The sequence below is a fragment of the Amphibalanus amphitrite genome, unplaced genomic scaffold (assembly GCF_019059575.1).
Source record: "Amphibalanus amphitrite isolate SeventyFive unplaced genomic scaffold, NRLGWU_Aamphi_draft 000211F_arrow, whole genome shotgun sequence".
NCBI lineage: Eukaryota > Metazoa > Arthropoda > Thecostraca > Balanomorpha > Balanidae > Amphibalanus > Amphibalanus amphitrite.
Window position 1 is genome coordinate 670622 of NW_024881706.1, and position 20684 is coordinate 691305.

Here is a 20684-nt window from a genome sequence, read left to right on the forward strand (position 1 = left end):
AAGTCTACATGTACCATAATGGATGGCTTTCGAAGGCATACTACGTACAACTCGTTACGCACTAAACCGCAAACAATCCTACAAAATACAGCGATATTCGGTCCCCCAGTCTCCGACCGGCCCCATTCCTTACGTATGGCGAGTTCGACGTCTGGGATCTCGTCGAAGTTTGATGTGTCGTCGATGGACTTGACGTCCACCTGGATGGCGGCCGGCCGCTCCCGGATGTTCTCCCAGTCGACGCCCCTGAAGAACTCGACCGACTTCACGTCCTGGAGGCCCTTGGAGCCCAGCCGCACGTCCGCTTCACTGCAGAACCTGGGGAGGGAGAGAGAGATGGGGCGACCGTCAGCGGTGGGCGGGGAGCAGACTTGGAGTACTCGGCGACAAAACATTGGATGGATCAATTTGGGCTGAGAGATGCGGGATAACGTTGGAAGCTTGGCGGCCAACTCCAAGATGCAAACTGAAAGCCAGTTTAACAGCCACATGGAAGTATGAACAATATCAGCACATTTGGGGTCCAGCTCGACGAGCCGCCCTAGGCCATTCACGAATACCCGGGCCGGCCCAAAGCTCCGCCCCACTCCAGGGTCTGACCACCTGGCGTCGGCCGGCCGGCTGACTCAGCAGGGCCGTCACAGTCGACCGGCCGGCCGCGGTAACGGTTCACTGGGCGGCCGGTCAGCCGGTCGGCACACAGCCACACCGCGCACAGCCCGGCCTCTGAGTGGTGGCCGAACGGCGAACAGAGCCCGGCCCCAGCGGCAGGGGGACACATTGCACGCCGCTCACACCGGTCGTGAACTCATTCTGTTCCTTCCCTCGGACAACACCACGTGCGACCCTGTAATCAGGGCCTCGTTTCATAAAGCGAGTCCGTAACTTACGCCGGTTTTTGGTCTTGTATTGCAAGTGCATGTGAACCGATGACGATAGTTTGAATCGTCGAATTTATTTAGTTTGCAGGCAAGAACAGAGGGGAGAAGGGGAAATGAATTTATCGCTTCACATGGGCTTGCAATACAAGCCCAAAAAACGGCGTAAGTTACGGACTCGCCTTATGAAACGAGGCCCAGGTCACCATCCACAACAAACGCACACGTCCCCGAGTTCTCAGCACGGCCCAGCACTGCCGACCTTGATTAACTGATGGAACTCACATCATGATTGTGTTTCGCGCCTGTTCGGAGATGGGTGTCTCTGGAGGGAAGACGAGCGTCTCCTTCCAGTTCATCACTTTCTTGTACGTCTCAAGGAGCGACTCGCTGGAGAACGGAGGGTAGCCTGCCGACAGAGAGCAGCCAGGGTCAGCGATCTAGCGCGCGGTCACCTATCTGACGCGCGTGACGGACACAGGAAGGATCTCGGGGGACAGCGCGCCTACATAGTCCAAGGGACTCAGCTTGCTATGCTTAGACGGTAGACCCCACCAGCAGCGTATCCCAAGTGCAAACGTTCTCATTACGCGTAAGCAACCAAAAACTATTTACGCAGAACATCAGCGGTAAAATGATCTTATATCTGATTAACAAGCACCCCACCACACCAGAGCAGACGACGTCACCGTAATCTGTGTCCCAGTAGCTGAGCACTCACCGATCAGCATCTCGTACATAATGACACCCAGACTCCACCAGTCGCAGGCGGGACCGTAGCCGGCCGGCTGGAACACTGCCGAGAAAAACAAACACGGTCATCACATTTCCAGCCTCCGCCCAGTATTCACAGACAGTTCAGAAATCACTGAACAGTGACAAGTCATATTACAGTAATACGATTTCCTTCTTAAGAACATTAAGTCCATTCGTGCCTAAGTTATAAAAACGGATATACCCGTAGTTCCAGGTTCACACCAACGGACAACAGCCCGGTTAGTCAGACTTCCGAGAGGGATTGCCACCTTTGTAATTTCGCAAACCTTAAATTGAAACAAAACATTACATTTCTGGAGTTGCAACCAACGTTATGTAAGCTCTATGCGTGACGGACGCATGCATCACTGTGAGTGAATGAGTATTATGAGTTTGTTACCATTCTTGTTCTCAAACAGCACACAGTTCGCACAGACTGATGTTAGTTGTTAGGGTCCAGACTTTATGAGCTGGCTCAGCAAACACCACACGGGAAGTGCGCGCACCTTTGTCCTGTTTGGACGGCCGGAACACCTCTGGCGCGATGTAGTCGGGCGTGCCCACTGCCGAGTAGGCCAGCGCGCGCCGGTTCTTCTTCCAGCTCTCCGCTCGACGCTTACTGTCCATCGGGTTACTCGCTGTAAGCGGAGAGAAAACACACCGAGTTAGGTGAGTTCTGCAGCGAGTGAAAATGACGAACATGGTACAGATATACGACTGGAAAGAGGCCAGTGGATGCTCAAGAGGGTAGCAAATAGCTATCCAAAATGTAATTGTAAGGTCATTATACAGATAGACTGCATGCACGGGTCACTGGCACGCTTGTATTTTTCGACAGTTATAAGAAAAGCCTGGGTTTTTCGGTAGTTAAAAAGTATGCTTGGGTTATTCGGTAGTTAAACAAAAGATTGCATGACCAGATGTCCTTGCTGATGTAAAAACGCGTGGCGCAATCAACGCGACACCAAGTTTGAAAATCCCAACTGACACCGACGCACCATTGAGGGAGCCCTTCAACGCACAACACAACAAGTCGCTGAAAACAACAGACACATCCACAGCAGCACAATCCTAATTTACACATCTCTCATCCGGCACGGCCACTAGCACAAAAAGACCCGCTGTCAACCACCGCCATTATCTCGTCATTGCGGCCCATTTCGGAGCCCAGCCGGGCCAAATTCACTGGCACAGCAGCGGGCCGATCACGGCCATCGTATCCCGCGCGGCATCCGCCGGCCCAGCTAATGCAACAATCGGACCAACACCGCTGTGGCAACCGCCAGCCGGCCGGCCGGCCGGCACGGCTGCATGGGCGCGCAGCGGACCGGCACCGGCGACCGTGGCGCCGCCCTGGCGGCCGGGCCAGCAAACAGGGGACTGTGGGAGAGAGGAGGAGAAGGGAGGCTGGAGCACCGACAGGCTGGTTTTGATTGCCAGCTTGTCTTAGTTCATTGAAAGTTACTGCTTGCTCTGAAATCGACTTCATAAAACCTAGAAATGAACTGATCATGACCACGGAACGAATGCCTCATAAAAGTCCAACCAGTCACGCGGAGTTGTTCCTTTCACTCTTTTGACATTTCCTAAAGTCCTCACGACCCATCACCAACAAGAATCCGTACACGGACCCAATTACAACTGCCGCTGAATCATTAGCGGTCTCCCAGGAATCCCGGGTGTCAGAACACGCTGAGCACTTGTTGACAGGGTGCCGCTCGGCGGTCGGGAGTGTTCTCGGAACGGCAGGCCGCACCGCCCGGCAGCGCGGCCGTACCGACGTCTGTCCGCCACGCAGTACACCCGCCGCTGAATCCTCGCCCCGCTCCGCCGACAGTGGCGGTGGTTTCCCCGCCTTTTACTACCAAGGCCGGCCGGTAATTACATCACTGCTCACAGTCCGGCTTTCAGTGCATGTGCATGACGACTGGCTGTTCCGACAATTATCGTCGGCCAAATCAATTAGATATGCTGCCAGACGTAAAGATAGCAGCTGAAAGCCGTGTCAAAACAATGAACGAGATGTCCAGATTGCTCAAAACCGAGGTCATACGGTAATTAAAGAAAGTGCCTGAGAAAGCTGAAGTCAATCACCGAATAAATTCGAAGCAATAGAGTATAAGTGCAATCAACCTGGTCAACGAATGAGCTCGAAGCAATAAAATCGAAGGGTCCTCTCCTATCCACGTCCTATCAACACACACGACTCGACATCTCAATATCAAAACAAGCACGTGCTGTTCAGAGACGACCACCAACAACCACGTCTAACGAGGGTGCATTATCCCAGGCCGGCTTTCACCGCGCACCCATCTGGTGATTACTGGCACAACGGCTCCTCTCATTAACCCACAATTAGTTCCATCGACGAGCGACCACTCAGCTACCGGTGTGGCTGCGAGCCGGCAGATCTCTCACACTAGCAGCCCACTCGGCCTCTCACCGCGTGTCACCGTACACACCTGGGAACACGGGTACCTGATAAATAACCCAACTTACTCCCGCGCCGACCATTTATCAAATAGTTTATCTGACGCGTCGGATCGAGAGACGATCGCCGGGCGGGGACCGGGTCCCACTTTCTCCGCCGGCCGGCCGAGCGCAGCGGCTGTCTCTGGGCGACTTCATCGGACCGGGCGGCTCTCCGACACGGCGAGAGATTACTGGAGACACACGCGAGTGTCTCCCCGTGGAGATCCATCCGAGACGCTCTCCAGCAGATCGTCTGCTCTCCAACAGACCTCAGCTCTCCAGCAAATCTCAGCTATCCGCCGCGGGCGCCGGCCGCCAGGCTGTCCCGTCTGTCCGACTGTCCGACTCACAGTCATTCAGCGGAGACAGCAGCAGCCGCAAACCCGCGGAAATGGACAACTGAAGAGTTTAGCTATGCTCGCGTCAGGCGGTGGCCGCCACAAAGTCAAAGAACTGACTGTCACCTCAGTCAGCAAAGCTTTCTGACTGGTCAATTCGACACTCTGAACCATCTGACTGGTCAATCTGACACACGGAGCCGGCTGAATTCGACATTCGACACCCCAAACCACCTGCTCGACAAGATCAAAACACCGCTCCGGCTGTCGGTCGACATTTCCGAAACACATTGCTGGCCGTCGGTAGCTGCCCGGTCGGGATCAAACCACCTGGCTGGGACTGCGGCCGGCCCCGGCGTGCCACTGCGAACGTGAACCGCCGTTTGGCCAGCGCCCAGAGTCGTCCTCTGCGCCTCACAGCGGCTGGCAGCGCCCGGGACCGAGCGTCGTTTGTTCCGGCTCCTGGTCCAGCGCGATGGTACTATTTATACAGCGCTGGAATCCCAGTCATGCCACTGATGCATGTGCCATATATGACCAGAGTTGGTCCCATCATTCAGTCTGCCAAGATAAACCAGCCATAGACAGGAAAGTGAGTCCTCAGTGTAACGGAGGACAAATTTATAAAAATGCCGCTACAAGGGTGGTGAAATTTGAAAGGTTCCCAGAAGTGTCTCTGGCACTGCATCAACCCCAATGACTCGCACACTCGCATGTGTTATTTTTGGACAGCTGGCATCTTTACCCTTCCAGAGCTCAAACTGACACCTGCCAGACCTCTGACCTTCAGTCTCTCACTGACAGGTGCCTATTGTCCCGTTGCAACACTGCCACAAACACCTATCGGGAGATACAAACAGAGCTACGTGCGCTGCGGATACACACCGACTCCGGCACAAACACTCACTACTGACTGCCGATAGGGCGGGTACACCAGTCACTCATAATCGGTCAGTCGGTTCACCGGGACGGACTCAGCCACCGGGGCCCCACGCAGAGATACGCACTGATACGGCGCCGACAATCCAACACTTCATATCGGACACTGGGGTCGATTGACATGCCGAATAGCATAGTAATGTGGCCGTGATTCACGACACCGGAATACTACACAACACAAAAAAGAATGGTTTTATGACGGAAAAGTGCATAGCAACAGACGGGTTTACTGACCGACTTTGACCATCTCAGTTGAACGTCACAAGTCTCCCTGCTAAACCCAGACCGTCATCAAAAGTCGGTGCCGGCTACTCACTGAAGTCGGAGGGCTTGGCCTGGCTGAGGTCCCGGTAGAAGTCTGTCCGGTGCGACTTCTTCAGACCGGTGCACAGGCCGAAGTCGGACAGCTTGATGTGGCCCCGCGCGTCCAACAGTAGGTTGTCCGGCTTCAGGTCTCTGCGGGAAAAACGAGACGGACGGGTTAGATGAGAACGGCTAGGGAGGGAGCATCAGGAGGCGTTGGCAGAGGCCGAGTGGGCGAGCAATTATGTCTGATGAAAACGGCTGGTGAGTAAACAAGCCAAACGTGCTAAATGAAAACGACTTTGTGCACAGGTGCGGGCTCCCGGTCGGTAACACGGTCGGCGGGCACACAGCGGTTAGGGCGATGCATCACCGGAAAACACGGGAAAGTACTGCAGGCAGCGAGCGCTCTTTGTCGGGGCATGGGGTTCGCGCCGGTACGTGTCCGCTCACACCCCGGCCGTCCGGGTGGATTCGGTCGCCGGTTATAGGTGTGACGCCTGGACAATCATACCATGGAACAGTCGGTGTCACCAGCCCCCCTTGCACTATACACTCCCCCTGACCCAGCGGTCGCCCAGCCGCCCAGCGCCCAAAGCGCTGCAACCGCCGCCCGTTGTCAGTTGAATTGCGCTCAATAGACTGCGCAAATCCCACTGCATGCCTCCATAGCAGTGATAAGAGAGCTCTGCAGAGATATCGCAAAAATGTGCACACGAGCTGAGCTTGTTTGACGAGAGCTTTCAGAGGAAAACGACCCCGGAGCTCAGGAATGTTCTACAAAACAAACAGCCGCCGGCTGAGCTGCGCTGACAACACCGCCGACGTAGTACTATTCGCGGCACACTCATTCAGGGAAACAATCGGCGGCGTTATCCTCATCAGATACGGACCGGCTCGTCACAAACGACACGGAACCGCCATTACGGCGTGTCAACGCGGCGGCTCGGTGAGCGACCCCCGGTCTCTGGGCCCGGCAGGCTCCGGCGGCAGAGGTCGACACGGCAGCGGCCGGACCGGGGCGTCGGCCAGCTGTTTATGGCACGGGACGAGACCGGACCAGCCTGCCGAGCAGGCAGACCGGTCGGCGAGAGCCACAGCCCCAGAAAGGCGACAGGCCAGTCGCTGGGCCTCGGCGGACCAGCACGGCGGGTGGTAGCCCACGGCAGCGGGTGGCTCCGCACCACGGCAGTGTGCTACACACCAGGAAAACGGCCGGTCGCGCCGCCACGGCCGCTCGGTCCCGGCCACCGCGACCGGCGCAGCACGGTAGTACGTGACCAGCTGCGGCCGGTACTACAGGCCAGCACGACGCGCATGACGAGCCGGCGAAAAACGCCGCAGCGAGCCGGCCATTCTGCAGAACTGCGCCGCCGGCCGGCCCGGCGTGTGCACTATTTCTGGATGGGACCGCGCGAACGTCCACACTGTTCTCGGTGGGGTATGATGAATATCACGACATGCGTTGTAGTTGAGGCTGAGGGAACAGGAGTGCGTCGATCTACTATGAACGTCAAACCCCATGAGACCCCACTTTTTTGCGATAATTTTTAAATGCGTCAACTTTCGTTGACAATATTCTGGCAATGTATGTTTCAGAACCTGCCGAAACTTTTATTACTAAGGTATTTTGACGCCAAACGATTATGGAAGGTACTTCTCATTCACTCGTAATGCTAAGGTCAATTCAGGCCCGGGCAGAGGCTTGCGCTCGGCCACACTCGACCTCCGCCATCAGCGCCATCTGCTCTAAATGCCATCTACCAGCGCCCGCTACCGCTACCAGCTACCGCCCACCATCAAGCCTGAATGGAGCGAGAGACGCGAGTGACCGGTCGCCGGGCAAGGAGCGCCGGAGGGGTAGGGCGGAGCTTAGCGCTGACGTCATTGCGTGGCTCCGCCCCATGAGCGCGTAGCCTCTACCCAAACAGCAGATTCGTTCCGTGAAATTTAACATTACGAGTGAATGAGAAGTACCTTTCATAATCGTTTGGCGTCAAAATACCTTAGTAATAAAAGTTTCGGCAGGTTCTAAAACACACATTGCCAGAATATTGTCAACGAGAGTTGACGCATTTAAAAATTATCGCAAAAAAGTGGGGTCTCAAGGGGTTTGACGTCCATAGTAGCTGACAAATGTAACAGAAAAATACACAACGCAAGTGAGAATTATCAGAAAGTCGCCGAGTCGCTATTAATCGAAAGGATTATCTTATATAAGCCAAGGAGCTCACTGATTTCGTTGCGTTACTTGTGTCTTGTAGGATCACAAAAAGTCCTCAGCTGCTTGATACGGTAGGCGGTAGCCATTAGCCTTCCAGCATCCTTAATAAATCAACCTTTCTCCCATCATCACCAGTCGTTCTGCTCACTGCGACAGCCACTGCCGCTGTCGAGCTGACACAGCCCCGTCCCGCCTCGACACTGACCTGTGGATGAAGCCGAGCTTGTGTATCGACTCGATGGCCAGCGCCACCTCAGCCACGTAGAACTGGCAGCACTCCTCCGAGAGCGTGTCCCGCTTGATGAGCAGCGTCATCATGTCACCTGAGGGAGGGACGGAGGGACGTCACACGGCTGTACAGCACATGGCTGCAGATACAGTCAGTCAGGGACGGCGTCATGTCATCTGTCGTCACAAAGGGAGAAACGCTACACGGATGTCCGTCACATTGCCACAGGTGTGACACAAAGCCAACGAAGAGCGCAGTAACTCATACTGACAATTGAAGCGCTCTGACACTCACAACTCGCAGTCTGACAGCCGTCCAATGTGACTCGTTCAGATAAATGTCAGGTAAAATCATAGTCAACCAATAGCTCACAGTCACAACCTCAGTCCATCATGTTATAAAGACCTTAAGGTCACAGTCACGACCACCGACACAATCACGTCCATCTGCGAACGATAACTGCCACACACGAGAACAAGTAAACACACGCACGGATAATAAACAGCTAGCGCAGGAGGTCCTCACAGCAAACATTACGCAGAGCACCGCAGAGCGCCTCGTCATTCTACGCAGCACACGTCACCCCGCCTCCTCAGACGCCACAACACCGCCCTTCCTGCGCCGGTCGCCGCTGAGGATCCTATGACGTCATCACGGTCCGGTGACGTCACAGGTCTGATTTACACACCGAGCGGTTGACATCCGGCCCGTCTGACCACAGGAGGGCGATATAGCAGCGGCCGCAGCACGACACGCACGGCACAGCTCACCGTCCTGCCAGTCAGGCCATCTAACCGCTCCCAGCCCGTCCGGTACACAGTCACCGCACAAAGAACAAACACAGAGCCGTGTGTGTGACAGGGCGGCCGCTCCCCGGTACTAGTCAGCTCTGACCGGCCACTCCCAGCCAGCACAGCATGGAACGGGCGCGAACCAACACCGGGCGGGCCCTGTAACAACAGGACCGCGATAGCGCCTCAACACAACACGGAAATGGCTACAGTACCACCGTGACACATGCGTGTGTCACTAAGGGAACGGCTTGCACTAACACGGAACCTGCATAGACCACCACGCGACTGAATAAGCCCGTGTGGTTTGTGGCTAAATATACAGCACCACAGATAGGCGCAAGTTCATTGGCAAAGCGCTGATACAGCACTATCCTCCGTCGACACACAGCACCGTCAAATAGACACATCGAACCAACCCATTCATCGCCCCGGGCCTGTCCAATGTGCAGTGTCCACAAGTCCTACTCCTGTCCGTCAGTGACACAAACCCGGCGACACGATAGTCCAGTTCCGTCTCCGATAAGGCCGGTAACCGGCCCACGCGACCCTACAACTACCGTTGAACGGTCGCAGTTTTTCTGCCCGGCAGCACACGTCCAGTCGGATCCATCAGCTGACACTATCACTTAACTGGATCATTTTCGTCCCGTTCACTTCCACTCACTGCTCCGGCCCGACCTCCCACCCACCGTCGCCTGCAGAACTCATCTCGCCCCGATGAATCGCCTTCAAAGAGCGCCATTTCGCTCCGAGTGAGCGTGAGATCAAGGCTCTCGGGCCGGCCGGAGTCGGAGCCGCTCCAGCCCCGGCTCCGCAGCTCGGCCCGCTTTGTTCGGTGACTCCGTTACCCGGTCGGCCGGCGCCGCGGCCGCCGCCGGGACGCACTGGAGCGCGTCAGAGGGCTCATTTGGCCACCTCCGGCCGCTGCAGTTGGCGGCGACAGAGCCATCAGCGACCGTCAGCCGCCGTCAGCCGTCGCCGCGGGGTAGCGGTCACAGTGGCAGTAGAGGTGAGGGTAGGGTTCGAACGAGATCCCACACCACAATAAATCGGTCAGAGACTGGTTAAGTTGATCAGTCGAGAGATAATACGAGGACAGGCCATTTGAGGGACGGAACCAGAGCGGAGCAGAGCTGACCCGTCCCGACCGGCGGCGGCGACGACCCGAGTCGGCCCGGAGTTCCACTAATCGAACCGTTATCACGACCGCCGCCAAAACTGGCACAGCCGGCGCGGTGCCGTCACCGTCGCGACACCCGCTCGCCGGCACCGGCGCCATTCCGGCCACAATTAGAGCGACATAAGCCCGGCCCGCGTGGGCTGTGCTTTGTACGGCACTTACACTTATGGCACATTCGGCCATCAATTTCACACGATGGCGACACACGCCTACATGACATTTCAGTCCCCGGCCGTTAAAAATCCGGTGCAGGTCGGGCCGGCGCTGTGCGTAAGGTCCTGGTGGCGTGACGGGGGCAGCTTTCCGAGCGGCGGACGATCGGCGCCGCTGAGCCGACCGCTCGTGACGCGAGCGGCGGCGGCGGCGGTGGCGGCGGCGACGGCACCTTCCTGGACGGTCGTCATTGATCCAGCGACACGTCATCGGCGTCAACAGCGGGTCAGACGGGTCAGCGGGCCCGTATGCCGCCGCCAGCCAGCCGTATACCGTCGCGAGCCAGCCCTATACCGCCGCGCGCTCACTCCAGATCGGCAGGTCAGCGAGTCAGGGAGGAGAGCCTCCACCCATAGCCGGCCGACACCACGCGGAGAGCCGACCAACAAAAACGCCGGTCCACTTCTAGCAGGAGGAGTCGCGAGCCGCGCGTGACGCTAGTTTCATTCTTTATTTAAAGGCGATGAGGTCGCTCATCACCGTTATTAGGAAACTTTGGTAGTCCGGGCGACACATGCAATATGAAGTGGTCCTGTCACCAAACGGTTACAATGAACATTCCCCGCATAATAGAGCTATGCATACACAACAGGCCACACCGCTTTCCGCATAATTTGGCTATTCACATCAGGTCAAGTAACTAAACCAACGTAAATGATAATGAAACGGTCCTTTGTCTCCGCGTCATCAAAATCCGCACCAGAATCGCGTATTATTGTGGCCGAATTACGTCAGCAGTTACGGATATAGCGCTATTCATGGAACGGCGCCGGCTACGTCAGCGGAGCCGAATCAGCGGAGTAACTGCCACAGAAATCAGCCCGGCTTTACTGCCCGGCCTAAACTGAGTATCAGGGCGGCGACCGCCGCCGGCCGCAGGCAATCTCAATAATGGCTGGGCAGCGACGATCGTCTCAGGGCTTAGAATGATGTCCGAGGGCGGCAGTCAGGCGCCGAGACGACCTCAATGAATACATCCATTTATCGACGTTCGCTGTACCATACCACTGAGAACGACAGTAACCACCAGCGCACACGGCAACATTGCCAACGCAGCACACACACGGTCACACAGAAAACAGAAACATCTCTCGAACTCCAGCCGGTCAGCGGCGAAAGCCTCGACACGGCCGTCTCCAATCGATCGGCCGAAAATAAGCCGCTTAACCCATGTCACCGGCTGGGGGCGACAGCGCGTCACTGCAGCGGCGGCTGCGGCGACGCGCGGGGCGGGGCGGCATCGCCCGGTACTCACCTCCCGGCAGAAACTCCATGATGAGGTAGAGGTTGATGGCGTCCTGGAAGCTGTAGTACATCTTGACCACCCACTGGTGGTCGGCCTCCACCAGGATGTCTCGCTCGGCCCGGACGTGTGCCACCTGTTCGGTCTCCAACATCTTGGCCTTGGCCAGCACCTTCATGGCGTAGACATGGCCCGTGTCCTTCTTCTGCACCAGCCGCACCTACGGGACGGAGAGCGGGGTCAGCAAGGTCAGGTCAGGGCAGAGCAGAGCGTGCAGGGCAGCACAGGGCCGGGTAGGGTATTGAGAGCACTACAGGGCAAGACGGTAAGAGATAGCATAGCACAGAAAAAGAAACCAAACTGTGAAAAAAACATGGCAGTAAAGCTGGGAGGGACCACGGACCCATACACGAGACTGGAGAAAGCACAGAGCAGTCTCGGGAGAGATATCAGACAGTTTGTCGCGATGGTATGCATGAGTTTGGCATCGTATGCCCTCAGAGGCCGCCTGGAGAGCCATGGCATCTCGACGGTGAACTGTAAGTCGTATTGGATGGAGTCGTCAGAAAGAATGGCAGATTGTACGGCCGGCGGCCGCCGGTCCGGCCAGCTGTGCCGAGTATCACCGAGCCCGGCCCGAGTCGGGATATCCCGGAGCCTCCCCACTGAGAGGGAAGCACAGCACAGGTCCGCGACTCGAGCGTCGTCGCACGGCCGGCCTAATGCTGACACAGCGGCCAAGGCACGACATAAAGCACGCTCAGCCGTCCCCAGGCCGCTAACCACGGCGGGTGCCGTCACGGCGACCAATGAGGGGCGTCCATCACGGCCTGCACCCCGCAGGTCTGTAGTGCACACTGCACACTGCACTGTGCACTGTGCACGCCCGCCGTGACAGACCTTGGCCGGGAGACAAAGCTGCGAAACCGAGAGGAAAAACCGGCCGACCGGCTCGCTCCCGAGAGGTGTCGCCGGCCGCGCTGGTCGTTCCCACGCTGGGTAAAAACGGCCGCCACTGGTCACACAGGGTGGTGCGCACCCGCGCCGTGACGGCTCCCGGTGCAGGCGACCGGCGGCCGCTCTCGGATAAAAGAACTGGGCCACCCGAGCAGCAGCAGCAACGGCAGGGCAGGCGTGGTCCACCGCTGGCCCACATCGCTGACAGATTTCCGAGCGGCTGACTGCGCCGCGCAGAGACCGGCTGGAGATGTCAGCTGAGACGACAGCCGGGAGCTGCAGCACTGCGCTGCGCTGCGCCGGGCCGGCGGCTGCGTGCGACCGGTCGGGAATCGTTCATCACCCGGTGTCAGAGAGGTCTCCGGGGACTCTGGGCTGTCGCCGTCTCACACCCACCCACCCGAGTCCCCAGCTGACGCCGTGGGACTCGGTCGGTCGCCGGCGGCGGCGCGTCACGGCCGAGCGGAACTCGGCGAGTTCGAGCGCGGCTCGGCCGGCCGCATCAGCGGCATTTGGCCGGAGCCAGCCTGTAGCTCTGCAGGGTCTGCACTGCACGCCCGTCCCGCCGGGAATATCAGAGGTGTCAGCTGTCCACGCGGGCAGTGTGGTCTGGTGTCCGAGCAGAACCCAGCGTGTGCTGACAGTGTGAACAGATGACGGAAGGCAGCACGTGGCGTCCAAAAAACAGCCGACGAGCGAAGTAGTCCCGGCACCACCACCCCCAGAACAAACTAGTCCAGCACAAGCACACCCAAAACAAACTTAGCCCAGTACAACCACTCCCAGAACAAACTAGTCCCCGCACGGCGCCCATTGAGCAGGAAGAACCTTATGAGACTCGAAAGGCTCCGTCGAGGGCACACGGGCGGCACTGGATTCAAGTACACATTCAGCTTCCGACTTTCAAGAGTCACGGCGCCGCGACAGTACAAAGGAAGACGAACTAAACAAAGCAGGGGATGGTACAGCGTCGGAGAAACTCGAGGTCAAGAGCTCAACTCGGGAAAGAATCGCGCGGCCACAGGAGAAAGTGGAGATCACGAGTTGGGCGCCTGAGAAAACAGAGCAGGACACGCCGGGCCGCCGCCGCCCTGGATTGATGAAGTTCCCAGAGGATACAGGCCCTGGCCAGTTTTACAGGGCGCTGTCACGACGGCGCCGGTCGGCGCGCAGTTCCGGCAGTCGCAGCCGGGCCTGCCAGCGCTGTCGGCCGGTCGTCAGCGCGACGTGACCGCCGGGCGCCGCACTAACGACCGACGGGCCGACGAACCGCCGGACTCTGCCGACCGCCGCCGGCGGCAGCCCGCCCCGCGGCGGCGGAAGCTCGGCTGTGAGCGCGCCTCCGCCCTTCACGGCCGGGTGGCTGCCGGCTCGGAGGGCCCCAAACCCGCCCACCGCCGCGGGCTGAGTACGCAGCAACAGCCGCCCACCGCCGCGAGCCGCTCTGTCATTGTCAGCGGCCAGTTGGCTGCCGTCCCGGCACCTGCCGAGACTGACGACGGGTCGCCCGGTCACCATGCCCCGACAGCTGTCGGACAAAGCCGGAGTCCTCTCAGAACGGCCCAGCTCCGAGCCCTGCTGAGCCGGGTGAGTCGAGCCGCTCCGAGCCGAGTGAGCCGATCACAGCGAAACGGGGATAGATCTGAAGAGAAACATCTTAATAGAAGAAAAACGACACGAAAGAACGGGATTTCACAGAAGACATTTTTCAGCGGAGTAAAATCCTTCCATTTGATCCAGTGGGCTAATCATCCCGCTGGAGGCGTCGAAGTGTGACCGCGCTCTCGGCTCGTTGGTGGCAGAGGAGCGGGTCGGCCCATTCCGGCCCGCTCGGAGCCGAGCGTTGACCGCCGGGTCGCCGACCGGGGCCTCATCTCCGCGCCGGCCCGTCACGGTACACGGCCTGACCGCACGGCACCGTCACGGCCGGCGGCGTGACCCGCCACGGCGTCACGGTCGGCGGTGATTGGCGTGCGGTCGGGTCGTGCCCGGCCGGCGCTGACGGTGCGGCGGGCGGGCGCAAAGGTCAGCCCCGGCTGTCAGGTAACGTGTCGCCGCTCAACCGTCCGTCCCCGGGGGCCGACTCCGCCCGCACGGCCGCGCCGGTCAGTCGCTAGGGGCGACAGGGGGAGGGGTGGCCGGCCATGTCAGCGGCGTGACTCAGACCTGCAGGGCGCCGTGAAGGGTCAGCCTGCTCGGGTCACGCCGTCACCACTGCAGACCCCCCCCCCCCACCCCTCCCGGGGGTAGTGACGTCAGTGACCGCAGCCCCAGCTGTCCCGCCCATGAAACAGCCGCCAGGGTCAGTGGCCCCGACCGATGCGGGCGACGGCGCCGACGAAGTTGTGTCATTTGAGGGCCAGGGATCGCCGCCATCATTTGTCGACGCGGCTGAGTCAAATGTGAACGTTCAGCTTTACATTCGTGAAGCCATATGAAGTTCATCGGACTTTCTGCCAACATGCACTTAGGAGTGTCGAAAAACTAACAACGCTGCTTGAGCAGAGGTATTGGTTGCTGAAAACGTTATCAAAGTTTCAGAAATGTTGCAAGATACTAATGAACAATTCTGTTGACAAAGTACCAGGTGGGAAATCGTCGCTCAATTCCCAGCACAAGATTCAATTAAAGTTACACTAATGGGTCTTCAAACTTCCAGCCCCAGGAACCAATTATGACCGGCCAACTCGACCGCCTTTCATCCTGTGCCGCCGGCTCTGCACATTAAGTAGCCAAAATGAGACGGTCGACGGTGGCCAGTCGGCCGGGCGGCCACCAACGGTCAGCGTCTCACTGGACCGGGGCAGAGGAGACTGGGAGAGGTGTGAGACATGTCAGCCATCTGCCGATCACCGTTACACATGGGTCCGAAAGTCGCCGCCTACCGCTGAGTAGGCTCAGCTACCTTGCTCAGCTTCGACTGGTTCCATCAGCCGCTCCGTCCCGCTACTAGAGTCCACTTGTCTGCGAGTCGCTCGGACTCTGCGTTATACTCGGGCTCAGGGCTGACTACATTTAGCTCGGCTCCGGAATCAGCTGGACTGGCCGCTCGCAGTGGTCCAGCGGCAGCGGTGGCCGCAGGGGCGACCCTCTGTCCACGCTTTTCACCAGCAGAGGTCTGATAAGGACGTCTCCCTCCCCCAGTCAGTCGTTCTATGATGGCCGGGTGGCCGATCCCAGCTTCATCAGTTTCGACGCCGCTGTTTGCTTTGCGCTCAGCCGGACACCCTGTTTATAAATATCTCATCTTTCTGCGCCGTGACGGGGTCCGTGGCAGCGGCTAGCCCGTTCGTTGCCAGATTAGATCCGCCGGTATTTAATCTGTGTGTATGTGTGACGCGGACGCTAACTGTCCTGTCAGCAGCTGTTCGGCACATCTCAGTCGCGGTGTAAACGGAGAGCGCTGACCCGTATCCACCGGTCCCGCCTTCCGAGCGGCTGAGCGACGGTCGGTCAGTCCCACCGACCACAAAGGACCTCCTTCAGTAATAGTTTCGGCCATTAAAGCTGGACCCGGACGCCGCCAATTATCCGATTTGTCGGTGGACACGCCGGGCTGCTCGGCTGAGCCGGTCCAATGGCTGTCCTCCGCCGCGGAGCCGGTGGCAGCTCCGACCTTCTGCGAGCTCCCGCCGAGCTGCCGGTGACCCAGAGCGGCCAAGGTCAGCGCCCGCCGCCCGCCGCCCCCGCCCCCGCCCGGCGGCCGCCCTCCACCGGGGCGGCATCGATCAGCAGTCGCCTGCAATGCGGCTCCGCCCCAGCCCTTCCTTCTGCGAACGGACCGGGCCGACATGCATACACAGCATACGGTACGTGGCCGCCTGGCGACGCCGCCACGCCCCTCCCGTCCGTCTTGATCCCCCTCCCGCCCGCCCCGTCCCCGCCCCCATCCACTTGAACTATTCGTCGCGCCGGTGTCCCTCGACTAACCGCTCGGCTCGGCGACACCAACCTCCGCCCCCCGACATTACTGGCAACAGTCAGGGCCGGCATGCCGGACGGACGGGCGGACAGGCGGATAGATGGCCAGCAGAGGGGCTTCCACTATCGGTAGCCCCTTCCATCATCGCTATTCGGACGTCAAACCAGCCCGCCATTGTCACCCCATTGACGTCATGGCGTCACAGGACGTCACAGGACACGTCACACCTCCCGTTACGCGGCGTGTCACGACGGCACTTCATCACCAGTATCGACCGACATCGTCAGAGCCGGAGATCAGATCAGCCGAGATGGCCAGAGCGCCGACAGCAGATGACGTGGGAAATATGGGACGGCGCCGCTCTCCCGCTGTTGTGTCACCCACCGACCGCGGTCCTAATTCACTCAGAGCCATCGCCGAGGACGAGATGACAGCCAGAGACAAGCTGATGATCGCAGGACGCTGATCAGAACGAAGACAGGGAAGACGCTGGCCGCGGTTGACCTAGCTGAACATGGAGACTCCAACTGAATGTGCACGAAGCTCCCAGCACGCTGTCACTCCGATCATAATCACGTTCACGATCACGGTCACCATCACGATATACCTTCCATCGCAGCACACAGCTCGCGGCTCCCTGTCGCCCGCCCTCACCTCTCCGAAGGCGCCCTTGCCGATGACTTTGATGGGTGTGAAGTCCTCGACTCCGAGACGGGCCCGCTTCAGCCTCAGGAACTCTGTCTCTTTGACGGCGTGCTGCTGGCGCTTCTCCACCTTCTGCGACTCGGAGAGACCTTCCTCCTGCATCGACTGCTCCAGCCGCGTGTGCCTGAGGGCAGAACGGGTCAGGTCAGGTCAGGTCAAGACCGGCGAGGTCCGAAGGGCACGTAGGGACAATGAGAAGAGGTCGATGAGGTGTATTTTGAATCAAGATATCTCAAAGAGTTAAGATTGGATCCGCAATATGAAAAAGACAGCAGAAAAGCAAAGCAAATGCTGTCTATCGATACTGTCTTCAGAGCAATATGCAAGAAGGGATTATATTTATCAACGCATTCTCCCGGCGCGACTGGCACCGCACGGTCATTCAGCCCCCGCGGTGCAGTGTCCGGTCTTTGGACACGGGTCTGGGCGCGACAGGAGTCGGGATGGCCAGCCCGTTGGTGACCTCTGACCTCGGCCAGCCCATTGGTGGAGGAGCTGCCGGGCACAATCAGCCGCACGGACAGCCCAGCGGCCGAGACCGCCTGGACACACATCCGGCACCAGGATACCAACGAAGGAGTGGAGGTGGGCTTGGTCCACCTTACAGAGCTAAATCCAGCGCAGCCCATCCCAAACTAGCACAACCCGATCCGAGCCGACGTGGCAGTCACGGCCGGCGCGGCGCTCCCAGAGTGCGTCCATGACATGGCGATGGTTGAGCCTCGGACGATCGGTCCGGCCGCGGCGCGCCGGTTCGCTCTATAAAGCCGTCGGTCTGAGAACGGTAACGGTGTCCGCCGGCCGCTTCAGAGGCCATCACGGAGCGCCACGGACGGCACAGCGGGCACGGCGCGCGAGCCATGCGCGGATCGGAACGGCTGACATCAGCGCCATGCCGGGAATCGTCCTCATGGGATGGCTCCGGAATAGCATGGGTAGCTCAGCTAACTGAAGTGCATCATCTACTTCATACTATGACCTACAAAACTACCCCTCCTAACAATCTCTTAACAACTTAAACCGTGCATTACTGCACCGTGACAATAGCCCTGGCATATCGAGCTGACATTTTCCGCGGCCTGTTAGCTCGGCCCCCTCCGTCCCTCCCTGGAACGCCGAACGGTCACGGCCACCATTGATCGTCGCCTCCCGGTCGGTCGGCACACAGACATGAATCAGGTTCGATCGGGGCCGCCGTCGCCGCGTTCTCCCACCTCCTCCCACGGGGCGGAGGCCGGGAGCGGAGGTGTGTGTGGGGCTGGAGACTCCTGGGACGGTCGGCCGGCCGTCGGAGGAAGTGAGACTCGCCGGGAGGAGGACGGAGGGGTAGAGTGACGTCTCACCCTGACCTCGACCGGCCGATAGACGGACGTCTCGCCCTGACCTCGACCGGGCGGCGTACTCCGGAGATGAGGCGCCCATTGAGGGGAAATGGAACGACGCCGGCCGCCCTGCGCCGCAGCCGCTCTGCCGTGTGTAGTCCTACTCGATGGGCCTGGCTGTCGCGGCTATTTTTTCTAACGTTCAATAGTTACGTAATATCCTAAATGAGTACATCACCACGCTCCATAAAAAATACAAATATCCCCAGAACGCATATGATCGCCAGTCATGCGTAAATCATCCAAAGTCCACGGCCGCGGCCGCCGATGTATCGTACGGCCGGAGAAATAGGCAAACATCTGTACGCCAGCCATGCGAGACGCCGTTGATTACATTGGCCGATATTGCGTCCCGTCCGTGCCGTCCCGTCTGCTGGGCCGGCTAGATGTCGCTGGCGCTCCCCCACCGAACCAATGCACCACATCGTGAATGTTACAGCATCTCCCTCCGGCCGACGCCATCGAGCTATGAATGACCACTGACCAGCCGTTGCCCGTTTGCAGTCTGTCAAAATACGGCCTCCACCATACACAAAATTGACCACATTCAGCCGCCCGCTGTTGGCCGACACTGAGATACCGCATCGTCAGCATGTGATCCAGAATCGGTGATCGACGCGGCTCGAGGAGGCCGTGTCAAGGTCGAGCTGGCTGGGTGGAGGCGGCGGCTGTGGCCGGGCGCTCCGTGTGCTACAGGGTGTCCCATAAGTTCCTTCTCACCTAATTTTTTTTTAAGAGGCTCTCTTATTTAACCCTATTAGTGGCAGGCTCCTGGCTACCCCCTATTAGTGGCAGGGGGGGGGGGGGGGCTGTTTACGACCCCCCCTTGATATCTCGAGATCTAACGGGCCGATTTTCAAAATTCAAACGGCATTCGATTTCGCTCAACGTGATCTACATTTCTAAAAAATAAAAATTAAAAAATGTCAATAGGGGCGGTAGAGGGGGGTAAAAACGGGCAAATTGCAGATACATTTTAGACTGTTTATCACGGCCAGGTTTCTGAACCAATCTTAACGCAACTTTTGCCGATCGATAGAGAATGAACCAGGAATTCACATGGATCCTAAAAATATGCATTTTCAAAAATCATAGGCGGATACAGATCATTGAGATTGGGGGTACACAAAAAGTATAGTAAATAAGGTTTTTGTTGGTACTGTTTCTAAAAAGGGTGGTAATGGTCTTGTTATGTTACAATTTTCTTATGAGAGAACGACTACAATTGTATTGGTCATGCATAGGCGGTGTCAGGGCACCTATGTTGGGAGGTAAAACATAACCCCCCTTTTTGGACGCCTGGATACGCCTATTATAGCAAAAACGTGTCAAAAGAGGATGCACAATAACTGTATATGTTATCACATAATACCTTTCATCCACTGTTCGTAAAACTGGTGCAGCATCGTGATCTTCGCCCAAATGACTCGCTTCACGAATAGGACCCCCCAATTCCCAGTGCTCTGGAGCCGCCCCTGGTAAAGTTATGAACTTGAAATTTTCAGGGAATGTGCCCAATTTAGTTTTAGGAAAAGTCAGAAAATTTCAGCATCGTAGCTTCAGCGGTTTCGGAGCTATTCCCGAAAAACCTGAGGGGTGGATAAAAACAACCCCCCCCCCCCTGCCACTAATAGGGTTAAAGCCACGCTTAATTTATTTTGAAACTGAGCTTTTGGGGTTGCCATGGCAACTGTGAATGTGCTCCACGGTAACTAATTCGTCTAGACAAAATATTTTTTGCCAGAGAGTTCACTTCCTTTGGAGACGGCTTACGCCGCAACATAGAGGTCTCCGATACGGGAACGTCTCGGTATTTAGACCGCACTGGGCCATTCACGACGGTTGAGGGTGATTGAGGCCATCCAATATGTAGCCAATGTCTGTCGCTAACTGGACGCACAGTCAACAAGTGACGCCGATGATTTGTCGGGAGTCAATCGCTGCAAGTTTATGCTCTTTTTTGTCAGCTTTCACGAGTGAGCCATGTGGCCAAAACTGTGTGGCGCCAAAATGGCCGTAAAAAGGTCTTAGCGTTAGAAAGTTGGTAAGCAGGCTTTCCAGGTTGTATAACCAGCTGTCTAAGAGTATCATTTCGGGGTACCTAACTCAAGGTGACTTAAGCTCTACTTACCGGAGGGCTCAAAACAGT

General features: G+C 57.9%; 1 protein-coding gene across 6 annotated transcripts in view; it reads right to left on the reverse strand.

Annotated features, from left to right (window-relative positions):
- LOC122385181 (serine/threonine-protein kinase tricornered-like) overlaps positions 1-20684 on the reverse strand; it is a 70483-nt gene that overhangs the window by 802 nt on the left and 48997 nt on the right. For all 6 annotated transcript variants that reach the window (XM_043373267.1, XM_043373266.1, XM_043373268.1 and 3 more), the window contains 8 exons: positions 17103-17277; positions 11582-11789; positions 8116-8233; positions 5700-5839; positions 2141-2272; positions 1600-1674; positions 1164-1287; positions 134-318 (listed from right to left, as the gene is read on the reverse strand). In XM_043373267.1, coding sequence (XP_043229202.1) covers positions 134-318; positions 1164-1287; positions 1600-1674; positions 2141-2272; positions 5700-5839; positions 8116-8233; positions 11582-11789; positions 17103-17277 — 1157 coding nt within the window. The remainder of the gene's footprint in view (positions 1-133; positions 319-1163; positions 1288-1599; positions 1675-2140; positions 2273-5699; positions 5840-8115; positions 8234-11581; positions 11790-17102; positions 17278-20684) is intronic.